General features: G+C 35.8%; 1 protein-coding gene across 1 annotated transcript in view; it reads right to left on the bottom strand.

Annotated features, from left to right (window-relative positions):
- Positions 1 to 12,446, bottom strand: part of RHPN2 (rhophilin Rho GTPase binding protein 2) — a 30,456-nt gene that overhangs the window by 3,895 nt on the left and 14,115 nt on the right. The window contains exons 4-12 of the mRNA XM_031505871.3: positions 9,724 to 9,799; positions 8,608 to 8,685; positions 7,807 to 7,931; positions 6,726 to 6,892; positions 4,245 to 4,432; positions 2,771 to 2,927; positions 2,187 to 2,306; positions 1,898 to 2,092; positions 693 to 769 (exon numbers count right to left, since the gene is read on the bottom strand). Coding sequence (XP_031361731.3) covers positions 693 to 769; positions 1,898 to 2,092; positions 2,187 to 2,306; positions 2,771 to 2,927; positions 4,245 to 4,432; positions 6,726 to 6,892; positions 7,807 to 7,931; positions 8,608 to 8,685; positions 9,724 to 9,799 — 1,183 coding nt within the window. The remainder of the gene's footprint in view (positions 1 to 692; positions 770 to 1,897; positions 2,093 to 2,186; positions 2,307 to 2,770; positions 2,928 to 4,244; positions 4,433 to 6,725; positions 6,893 to 7,806; positions 7,932 to 8,607; positions 8,686 to 9,723; positions 9,800 to 12,446) is intronic.

Genomic DNA, 12,446 nt, shown 5'->3' with positions numbered 1-12,446 from the left:
AGTGAGCATTTCTGGTTTTGTAAGTCATAATGCTTTAAGCTCATCTATTGTAGATTTTACTCAGGTTAAGTCCCAGCTAATTCCCTGGAAATGCAAAGGGATTTCTTGACTGTTCAGTTGATACTTCAAACAGAGTGGGATAAAGGCAACTGCTAAATTGTTCCAGGATCTGTCTTAAGGTGTGCAGAATCTTCTGGCTGCATAGGCTGTAATGTCCTATATTACTCCATTTCAGAGGAGATAAGCTGATTCATGAAACACTGCATATTCTGATCCTAACCATAACTCCCAATTCCTTCTGCTCACAGACTCATACAGAGCCAGCTGAAAAACTGTCTGTGTCACATAGAAGTCACACGTTCTGCATGCCTGTCTCCACACACTAGGTATTTCTCCCTCCCCTTAAGTTGTGTGCAATTATCTGTTGAGACTTCATGGGACTTTTGTGAAGGTTTTCAAGACTGAATGTTGTGCAAGCCATATAGAAATGGCACTTCTATTGTTTGCTTCTCTCAAGTTGACTTACACCTCTAAAGCTAGGAGTGATTTCTCCAATAGCTTCTGAAAAAAACTCAATTACTACAGGAACATTTTTTCAGGCTAAAATACTTGTGTCCCTTCTCTCACTTAAGAGTGAATTTATAGTTGCTATCCAAAAGGCAAAGGTTAGTCAGCATCAGTATGTTACATACCAGCTTATGAAAGAAGTCTTTAACTTTCACCTTGGAAAACTGAGGAGCAATTGTTTCTATTTTATGTTCTGTTTTAGCTGAAATAAAGATAAAACAAAATTAATTTTCTTTTAAGTATTAGTTAAAAGACTTATAAATATTTTTAAGTATTAGTTAAAAAGCATCAAAATTTATTTTTCTTGCATTCCAAGCTAGAAAGGAATTTGTCCTAAATTCTTTCTGGGCTGTGGAAAAATTCATCTTTGTGGAACCTTGTTAGATATCAGAACTGCCTTAAAAATATCTTCAGAATTCACAGTATCAATATGGAAAACTTAAAAAAATCCCTTAGAACAAAATTATGCTATTCCCCTTTTTATTTTATTTTCCTTTGAGAAGTTTTTAAAACCAGCAGTCACAGTTTCCTACTGCATCCAATGAGGAAAGAGCTGGACTAAGGTAGAAAAAAAAATAGCCATCAAATTGAGTTAACAGCCCAGACTAGTACAAGAGCTGGGCTCAAGAAACAATTACTGTAGTTTTCCCCCATACAAATTTAACTTTTTAAGTTTCACCATTTTTTTCTAGTTCACAAGATAGTCACCAAAAAAAGCTGGATTCTAACTAGCCACCATTGTTATCTACCCCAAAAAACAGTGTTGGTAGAGACAGAAATACTGTAAAAGAGTTCTAACAAAATAATATACTGATCAAAATATATTAATCTGTGACTGAGGAAACACATAAGGAATGGGAACTTGTGGAAGAGGTTTTACAGCGACTTCTGTGAGCCAGAGAGAAGTTTGTTAAAGGGATCCATGTTTACCCATGAAAGGATTTCCTACCAAGGTCGTTGACATAGAAACCAAAAAAGAAAGAAGGATAAATTAGAGAAACCTACAACTGTCTATTCCAATGAATACTTTGTCTCTCGTGACCAATGAGAAAAGTGTAAAAGTATGAGTTTTGTAAGAATGTATAAAAAGCATACATGCTATAATAAAAACAGTTTGAAGCCTTCTGAAAATGGAGTGTGTTGCTTTGTATTGTGACCATCTCAACTACAACAGCAGCTCTACAAATGTGCAGTATATATTCTACATTATTTATGTTCTGTATGGAAGCATATTATATATGTATTGATATATAGAAATTAAAGGCCTATCTCCATGAAAGCATATTTGCCTATGGTGAGATATCCTTTATTTCTGGTTGTGTACACTTACAGAGTATATCTGGAGCCTGAATTAGACTTAGGAAGTCATCTTCTGTCTCTTGCTGAGCATATTTGAGGAGTGAACGTTTATGTGCAGCTGTCAGAACCTCCTGAAGAACCTCGATGTTGCGAAGCTTTTTGCAGAGCCCACAGACTCTGAGAGCTTCTTCGTGGTAAACAATGGCTTTGCGTAAATGTGCTTTCCCTGAAAACATTAAAAAGCACTGCTTGTCATCCAGACAATAAATGCCAGGGAGTTTTCAAATTGTAGCTAGTAGCTGTGTGGAAGTGGCAGTTACCTAATTGTTTTCTCTGAACTTTGTCCTTTAAAACAGCAAGAACCATCAGCCCTTCAGGCACATAGTCATAGAGCTGGGACAAGGCTTTCTCCTGCTGATCTTCATCATCACCAGGCTGCACTGTAATGATGGATAAAAACATTAACCATACACATTTCTTGGTCCCCTGTTCCTTTAGGATACTGTGTGCTTATTACTACATTCTCTCCCAATGCAATAAAATACTTACATACGTGTATATAAATATATAAATGAGAATTTCAAGTTTTTGGTTTTATCATCATCTACAATATGCAAGTAATACTTACACGACAAAACATATTTATAAAATCTGAACTATTTAGTAGTATATAATAGATATATAACTTTTCTTTTGTTTCTGTGAAAGTTATTTTAGTGAATTGTCACATTTTTCTCAAAAGACAAAAAGAGCATGGCCTCATATTTGAGTGGGAAAAACAATTAAAATTTAATATATATTAAAGCATCAAAGTTCCTGGCTCCAAGACTTATTCACAGACCAAATTATAACTGTTGGTGTATTATTTTTTTTATACAAACATATAAAGAAGTATGATTCTTACATTCATGGTCACACAGAATGGTGGCAGTGAAGTAATGTGCCAGAGCTTTGTAATGGTCTGACTTTATTTGTGCCAGCTTAGACCAGGAATAGGGAATATTCTCTTTCACTGGTTCCTGATTCATTGCAGTGTTAACCAGCATGTAAACCTCTCCCACCTAAAATAAAGCAAATAATTGAAGTATTAGAAATTAACATGAGGTATTAGAAACTCAAGTAAGGGGTTTCATATTCGGGCTTAAGATATTTCATATACAATCACATCAAAGAAGGGAAAAACATGCTTAGGATGGGTTGGAATTAAGTTTGGGAAAAAATTTCAAATGTCTTCTCTGATTTTTCCCTCACAAGAAGGGTAAATCAATTTTCTACAAGAACAGATGGTCTAAGTCAGTCAACCTATATAGCTTCATAGTTAAATAAAAACACCATATAATAAACAGGTCTTAATTTACAAATATATCTCATTAACTCAGTTGAAAAAAAGAGTGAACCATATACAAACCGTAGGTTTGTGCTACACTTTGAAACTGTGTGGTCATACATAGTCTTAAGTTTGTGTGGTCTAATTAAAACTGGGATATTATCCTTTATACAGAGGAAATAAGATAGTTTTTTGAGCAGTGAATGCTGCTTTAGTGGATCAAACTACTCCAATTGACAGAATCAAAAATCTTTCCCCTGCAGCTGATCAATCCCACAGATCTGTCATAGTGGCTTTACAGGGCTGGTATGAAAGGCTTTGCTTTTTTCTTGTATGGAACCACTTTTCTATCTGCTACTCTGAAATAACCAAGAAAGCATAGGAATATCTTCATGGCATTCTTATTTTTTGGTACATACTTCAATCAAGTATTAACACTATCTTCTGGGGCAAGCCTGTCTCATTTTCTGGCAAGTCCCAAGACAGCTCTGCAGGTACCAATTTGACTCTGTTTGTCTCAGTTACAATTTAGCTATCCTTTTGGATTAAGCTTTTTTGGTTTGCAAACCCTTCAGCAGCTGGGAAACAAGACAGGTTGTGTTCAATACTTAACAGGGAACCACACAAACACCCCATGACCTTTGTATGTAGTTCTGTGGATGAAATCTCTATGTTTGAAAGACCAACATAAATAGCTTGCTAAAAACCTTTAGCAAATTCACTGCCTATTTCTGCTAATCTCCATGAACTATGAATTAAATAAATTGTAACAACTCTAGAATAATATTTAAATTTTGTTCACATTTTAATCTTCTGAAGGGTTGTGCTTTTAACTGTAGTTTGTGAACTACCCCATGTTGCTTTTGGTTTCCAGTAATGGTGGTTAACATTTAAATTCAATAAATTTTAAATAATATTATAGATAATAGCACACATATAATAATAGTATATATTATAAAATATTAAATAATAATAAATATTACCAAAAGCTGTCGGTAATAACACAGCATTGCAAGCAGTTAAAGACTAGATTTAAAGTCCCATATTTTACCTTGGCAACTTCCTGTGTCATTTTCACTAGTGTGAAAAACTCATTGCGTATTCCAGAAAGACCAATCTGCTCAAAAACACACTCTCGAGCTTGTGCAAGCATCATTTTTACTAGTACATTCAGCATAGCTGGGCTCATGTCATAACTTGGTGTGTGAGTAAATGTCTCCTTTAAGTAGCTTAGAACTCCTGCAATCACAAAATGGTTTTGTTAGCATTACAAAGATAAACAAGTGAACTTAACTCTAGCATGTACCATAATAATTAGGATTTAAAGGACATTTTCTAGTATTGCACTACATCAATCTGAAGGAATTCTTGGTGCATAAGAAGTTAGACTGACCTACAGGTTTTGCTTTGCATTGCTATCAACCATCCTCAAGTACAGTTGTCAAAATTACATTTCTGAGGAGCAATAGAAACTGCAAGTTTTGAGGGCACTGCCTTCAGATTTGCTTGTAAAAGTTCTTGTGATTCACCATAAGACTGTGCTGAACTGAATGTGACTTGTATGTGGGAGTGGCAGGCTATGGCTTAATACAGAAGACAAAAAAAAATTAGCACAGCTATAAGGAAATGACAGTAGTAGATCCTCTGGATAGAAGGAAAAGATAAAAACGTGTAAACTTAATTAAATATTAATCTTCTTTTCAGATGCTCCTAAGTGCATTGTGTATCCCAATGAAAGCTCCATTCCATGCCTGTAAACTAGAATTTTTATTTATAGCTATATAAATATATTTAATAGCGTAACAATAAGATTGTTCTCTAGACATTTGGTTCCACCAAAACATTAGTAATTTCTATCATATATCAAATCTAAACCAAACAGTAACTGCAGTGCAACACTAAGTAACAGTTTCATGGATGGAAGCAGAACCCTCAGCAGGCATGTCATCAGACTGGTTTAGTGAGTTCACCCAGCTCACTAATGCTGACAGGCCTGCAGAACTGTAACACCAAGGCCTCTTAGGCATTCCAGCTTCTGTAACCTTACTTCTTCCCACCACACTCAGGTCTGGCCATGTTATGCAGTATTTTGCCACTATACAGTGTCTGTGATTTTTGATTTTCCATGTTACACTCGTATCTCAATTCTTAATATGCCATTAAACAAATTTGAAACATGGCCATTCCTACCTTTTTGCACTAAAAAAATTAATCCCAAGTTTACCAGGACATGCCTAGTAAAGTACTGAGAGTGCCCTACCAAAAGGAACTGAAATCATAGGAGGAAAAAACTTTTTTTTTTTTTTTTTTTTTTTTTTGTTGTTTTTGGTTTTTTTTGTTCTCAACATATTTCTGCATATGTTGAGGATAAATTCTGTCCAACAACTTTCATTCAGCACTGGGAAACAGTTCATACAAACTCTGTATCATGCCTCTGCCAACATAAAGAAGTGTTACAGGACCATGCACAGGTACAATGAAATGCCTCCTGAGCTTGTTGCTTTGGGGCCCTGCAAAGGTAACTGTGGTAGCAAATAACACATTTCCAGTTTTGTATTAATGCTGTTCTGCAAACATGTTGAAGTGAAAAGCAGTGATATTTTTTTTTATTTGGAAATTGGAAGGAACAGCAGTAAAATGGAGAAATTTCCCAACTATTGAAATTTCTTTTAGATGAAATACAAAGGTTGAGAAAGAATTTATTTATTTATTTTGAACATGCATCAAGAAGTATTTTATAGCTGTGTATTCAAAGGAGGGGACTTATGAAAATTCAACTCTGTGCTCCACAGTTTTTAGTTGATAAAGCTACCCATACAGTGCAAACCAATAGTCACAGGTGTTAGTGCAGAAATAAATCTCACAGTACATATTAATTACAGAGGACATGTCTTTAAATATTATGTGTAGCAGAAGATGATACTTACAAAACAAATCAGAAAATCTATTTAAAAGCCCTCAATGAAAACAAAAGACTTTATAAGATGTTAGTTCAAGGGAAAGGATTCCCCTTATTAGAATTTCTATTTCTCCTTGCTTGGGACAGAGATTATTTTGAACCTGTTTGCCTTTGGAATCTATGGAAAACAGGTAGTCAACTTCCAATGAATTGCAACTTTCATCAGAGGAAAAAGCAAGATTAATTTTTAAGACCCTCATATGGAAAACTGTGCTTACAGGGTTTTTATCCAACCTGTCAATTGTCTCTTGTACAGGTTTGACACCAAGGTGCTATCATTGAGGTCAAAATTATGCTGGTGAAACAAGGAATGAAGCAGTTAATGCTACTGCAGTAACTCTGACCTTTGAACTGCAGTTCAATAATCATTAACCACAGTATTCACTATCTTATCTGCGTGTTCAGACTGTACTTCCAGGTTTTGAATTAAAGCTTCATCTGAGCTCTTCACTGCGCTTCTTGAATGTCCCTATTCCTCCTTTTTTGTGCAATCAGGCCAGTAGAAAATGCAGACATCAGAATGAGATTGGGAACATTTGTGTGAAGACCTTTCCAGTATTTTAAGGTGTGTACCTGCAGCTTTCTGAAAAGCATCAACAGCATTTTCAAGTCCAGCCTGGGTCTGACGATTGCATCTTGTTCCAATCTGTGTGTAGAGAGCTCCAATGTTGAACAAAACACTGGCTTTTTCAAGCAACAGATTTTGCTGACACACTGGGACACCTGTGAAGGAATCATACCTTGGGAAACAGATATTAGAAGTGTTAAGATTAGCAGAGTCAATTGAAAAAACAAGTATTTTCATTCTGCTTTTCTGAGTAAGTACTGGAATTATTAACTGTTCTGCTGCAGTGAAAATGAAGGTGAACAGAAGCCGATAATATTCTACAAGGATAATCCACATAATTAACCAAGCCAGGGAGCAGCTTTATTTGAGACAGTTTTCAGCAGGTTTTACAGTAGTACCTCATAAACTCATACATTTAACTCAGAAGTAAAACTCAGAGCCCATAAAACATCACAGAGGTGGACAGCATACTGGGGAAGTATCATTATGTGCTGCTACACTCTCCTACTTAGGTGCTGCCAAAGATAACAGGCATGGTCAGATTCTCTACTGCTTGTGTTTAAAGTTTCTATTTGCAAGCCTGACTACATTTAACTGTTCCTCTTGGCTACGTGGTAGTCATCTTTTCTCATCATAAAAATTTTGAATTCAGAGTCAAATTTTGCTCACAGATATAGTAAATACTCCCTTATAAAAAATAAGTTACTCCTTTCTCTCTTCTGGCCTAAGTGGTCTTACCAAATTGAAGGAGGGAAATTAAGGTTTGACCTCATTCCTTGTCCTCATTTTGTACACCTAGGTTCAGAATCATCTGCAGCTAACCAAAATGAAGATTATTTTATCTCTTTCTCTCTTTTGCTAACATGTAGCCCAAATCATAATCTAACCAGTGGTTTCACTCTTAAGCATGTAAAGAGTGTAGTGTATTCAGGTTTACTCTTAATTGAAAAAAAAATGACAACACACTGCAGGGATTCAAGAGGAGACACACACTGACACACTACAGATTTAAAGAAAGTTAATGATTAACCAATATTCTGGGGAGGAAAAGGAAGGACTGAAGAGAAACATGAACAACAGACTTACCATGTAAATAAAACTCCAATGTGCCTGGTGGGTGGGAAAAATCTGTTTTCTACATAACCAAGTTGCAGGAAATAGCTTATCAACATCTCAATGCCAGCTTCATCTCGGCTAGGTGTGCGGCAGGCCTTGAAATACAATAGATTAAAATTAAGTGCATTCTGTTGAGTTACAGGATGAATACTGAAACCCCAAGGATAAAGCTCTGCTTCCTTTGGACTTCTGCATATCATAGAAATGTGTGGAATCTGAGAGCAGTAAGCTTAAAGCCATATGGATTCATGCCAAAAGTTTTTCAGCTGCATACAAGTAGCACACAACCTTTAAAAAAGCAAACAGAATCTGTTTGGCAAGTCTCAAAGTTAATTAAATAAAGATTGTAGGTATTTTATGAAAACTACAATGAAGGCTTTAGTTTCTAGCATAGTACTGGAAGCAAACAATAGTCAGAAATACCAACCATTCTACTACAATATTTTGCCAGGTTAATCCACTTCAACACCCTTCCTGCTAAATTTAAAATACTTTAAAATAAAAAATAGTAGACAAGACAAGTCTTGGATTAACAAAATTTACACAGCTACATCAATAGCTCAATCATTTTGCATAACTTTCTGTTTCTTCACTCTTTCTTTATCAGATTGCAAAGCTCTTGGACAGTGGACATTCATGCACCATGTCTTAGAAATCAAGTCAATTGGAGCATAGTAAGCTCTAAGTAAAAATGTTGTATTTTGATTCCATACAAATGTTATTTACAATTGTACATTAAAAGACCTCATAATATACCATACTTGAACTTACTTGTCTCAGATCCATGAGATCTGCTATTTCATCTTCATACTCTGAGCTGTCTTGACTATAATGTTCCAGAATAAAGTCCTAATAAGAGAAAAAAAGATTAAAAATTGGAATATCTAAGATTAGCCTAAACTATTTTTTCTGCTGTTACAAACAGTACAAAATGGATTCAGTTGTGATTTGAACAGTGCCTACTCCTTTTCAGTCAACATGCAACAATGAGACTACAATAAGACAGCAGAATTATGATTTGATGTTTTAGACAAATTTCACTGTGATGTACAGAAACCAAACATCTGCTACATTAGCTCCAATTGGCTTTAAAACAACAACACTTAGTGGTTTTGTAAGGGACAAACAAACCCCATTATCTAAAATGACAAGGGGATCAAGTGACCATAAAAACTCCTTAACAGAAAGAGACTGCCAACTTCTTGTGAGCTATACTAGGGCAATTCCACCTAAAATAACAAAGCTGCAATGACATGAAGTGGCATATGATCTGACCGTGGAATTTAACCCACAGAAGTAAAAATAGAGACAAATGCTACAGTGATACAAGATGGTTGACTGTGAGATAAAAATCTGTATTTCACAATACACAGAAGTTCAGAAAATACAGGGGATGGTTCAAGCAGCCAGCAAAGTACATTAGACAACAAACAAGCAGAGTTAATGCTGCAACACTGCTTCCCAACTGAGCTCCCCTGGTTAGTCTAAGTTGGTGTGTCACTACGTTATGCTGAGTAAAACCTTCTTTACTATTTCCTTTCACACTTACATCAGTAATCAACACTATTAGAAACAAAACCACAAAAAGAATTTTTATTCTTTGGTTTAACTCTGTCTTCAAAGTGGAATTTCTTTGGAGTCAAAACATTTTTGGACTTCTTGTCCTAAATAGGTAGGAGCAATGACCCAATTCAGTGGTAGTTAATTTTTAACAAGTCATGATCTTGATCTTAGGGCAAAACAAAAAATCATTTGTACCTAAATTACTTCTGTTTCTTTAAACAATTCTGAAATCAAAGTTATTACTATTCCTGTTTCTTTAAACAAATCTGAAATGAAAGTTATTACTGTTAACTATTCATTCTGAAATATGTATGCAAAATTTACCTTGAGGGGGAGTGTAAAGTCTACATCTTTGGTTTCCTTTAGGCCAAGAGGTACCAGGGGAATACTGAAAGTCTCTCTATGGAAAAAAGCAAAAAGATTCACAATTTTTTTCTGCTTCTTTTAAAATTACTTTTGTTTTATTTGATGACAGGAATTTCATACATTGATGAGGTAAAGAGAAAAGTATACAGTTCCTTCCTGCACAACAAAATGTGCTTAATGGCCTTCTTAATAAAAGACGAATAAAGATACTTGCTTGCACTTTTTTTTTTTATTATTATTATTATTTAAGCCTATTTTTCCTCCAGGCAAAGGAAAGGAGAAAGGAGACTCTCAAACATTGCCTTACTGCAATTTAGCTCCACAGCTGCTAGGAGATCTGCCACAGTAAGAGCCATGGTATGTATTAGCAGTTATATACAGCATTTTACATGTTACAAATGGTTCTGTATGTAGCAGTTATCTGTGCAGCACGAGGAGAAGCAGGGCCAAAGCATACAGCTTTCACAGTAAAAGGTCTGGGAGCCCAAGAACTACCTAGCTTCTGGCAATGCTAGGTGTTAGCCTCTAGACAAGTCAACCTCTAGAATATCAAAGGGCAATAAGGATGAGAGCTGACTTTAAAAAAGATCACAATAGCTTCCAGATACATAGTTGGTTGTGTAGATTTAATAGATCAGTATCAAGCAATTATAAAGTTCATACAATATTTTCATTTTTCCTTTTTGACTGTCTAACCATTGTTTATAGCATTCTATTACCAACTACAAAATCCCACATTCATTTATGGTCTTGTCAGCAAATCCAACTTTCTTATTGGTGAAAATTCCATCTTGAGACGGTGGCAGTAGGAACACAACTTCCTAAGAAGAGCAAGAGTCCTTCATGGTCCAGAAAGTGGCTCTGCTAGCTTGAAAAAGACTTCCAGGATACAGAGCCAAAACACCATTTCAAGTGGTGCAAATGACCTGATTTCTGATGAGGCTTTTAGAAAAAACCTGAACACTTTTACCACCTATTATATCAATGCTTTTTCCTCAAAAGGAAGTGAGACACATGGAAAAAGAATCCTAACTTACTGATTTAATCCATTTTACTGCCATGCACATTCCCTGTAGATATCAGCATTGGTCATTCAAAGAAAGTGAATTGAATTTTTTCTCTACAGCTAAGGTGCCACACCCATGGAGGATTGAACGGTTAGGGAGGTGATCCTGGATTACCAGAACCGAGTAGAAATAGCATCACCCTTCTCAATCAGGCTGGCATGTGTGCAAGTACTGGGAGGGCCAACCCTTACATTGTTCTAACACAATCCAGGCTAATCCAGTAAACCATGGGTGTGACCTTATTTTAACAACTCCATGCACAATAGTCAGAGAAAAACTATTAATAGCTACTTACTGTTAAAGGATGGAGCAGTTACAGGGAAATTAATTATTTTAGCTGATGAAACATAAAAAGCATTTAGAGCTTAGAATGAAAAGCATAAGAAAGGCAAAACCCATTCAAAACAGATTGGGAAAGTAGGATCAGGAGAGAACAACAAGCATATTGCTGTCCAACCTCAAGGCTTCTGCCTGCCTTGGGGTTTGACCTACTGCTCATCCTTCAGTCAGAATCCAATTATTTTTAATATTCTTTAGCTAGAAGAAATAGTACTTGTGGAGCCCTGCTCTCATTTCCACAGCTGCAACTGCTCTCTGTGCTCACATACATCTATGAAGACCAGAAAAAACTTGAACAAGAAACCCAAATCTCAAAAAAAAGACCAACCAAAAAACCCCAAAATATTTTTGTATCAAATAAGTTTGCATGGGGGTGGAGGGTAAGAAGTTTAGCACAGGTTGCTGTTTGAGAAAACTACAACATAGATATTTTGCATCAAGTCAGCATTCAGATGGAAGTTACCTCCCTGGAAATGTTCTTCATCGTTTTATATTAACAATTCCTTGTAATCCACCTGGAAGTTTAACACCTCAGAACATTGCTAAGAGGGACACAAAATTATACCCCCATCACATGAAGCATTTCAATTTGTACCTTGAGCTGCTGTTAATCAAATAGCAAATATTTCAGCTTTATGAGGAACAAGACATATAACTGATACAGAAATCATTTCAGTATGCAGGCAATGAATACTCCTTAACTTTGAAGTTTTATCTTTGAGGAATCAATTGCAATTTAAAAGTTAGTGTGCTCTTCAAAGTGGAGAAAAATATCTTGGAAAAAATTCAATTTCATCTACTAAAAATTCCTCTGCTTTACGCAAGGAATTTGTGTTTTTCTGTCACTGAAGAGCACACTCAAGATTACCTAGTCTGCCTTAAACATCAGAGCAGCATTGTGTCTGTTCTCCAGCTCCAGAGAGGACCACATTTGAGAAGAGATATTACTTTATGGCTAAGTTTGTTCACTCCAGAATGCACTGAGGCAATTACCCATTCCAGTACTGGAAATTCTAAGTGCCAGCTGCTTGTAGTATAGCCCCAAGAGCTTTCAATTCTCACAATACTCCTCTCTTCAAAGGAACCTCACATCCAAGGATTAGTGGCACATACATTTCCCAAGAGAAGGACAAATATGCAGACTAACCCTTAGTCAACAAATCTACCATCAAGTATGTTCTCTTCCTATCAAGCTCTCTGTTCTTTCACATGATTAGTGTCCAACATTCTCACTCACCTAGAAACAATTTTGTTTTCAAGGGTAAACAGAAGATC

The sequence above is a fragment of the Lonchura striata genome, chromosome 11, assembly GCF_050655825.1.
Source record: "Lonchura striata isolate lonStrDom1 chromosome 11, ASM5065582v1, whole genome shotgun sequence".
Lineage (NCBI taxonomy): Eukaryota > Metazoa > Chordata > Aves > Passeriformes > Estrildidae > Lonchura > Lonchura striata.
Note: the sequence above shows the minus strand (reverse complement) of the source record. Positions and strands in the feature narration are given on the sequence as shown.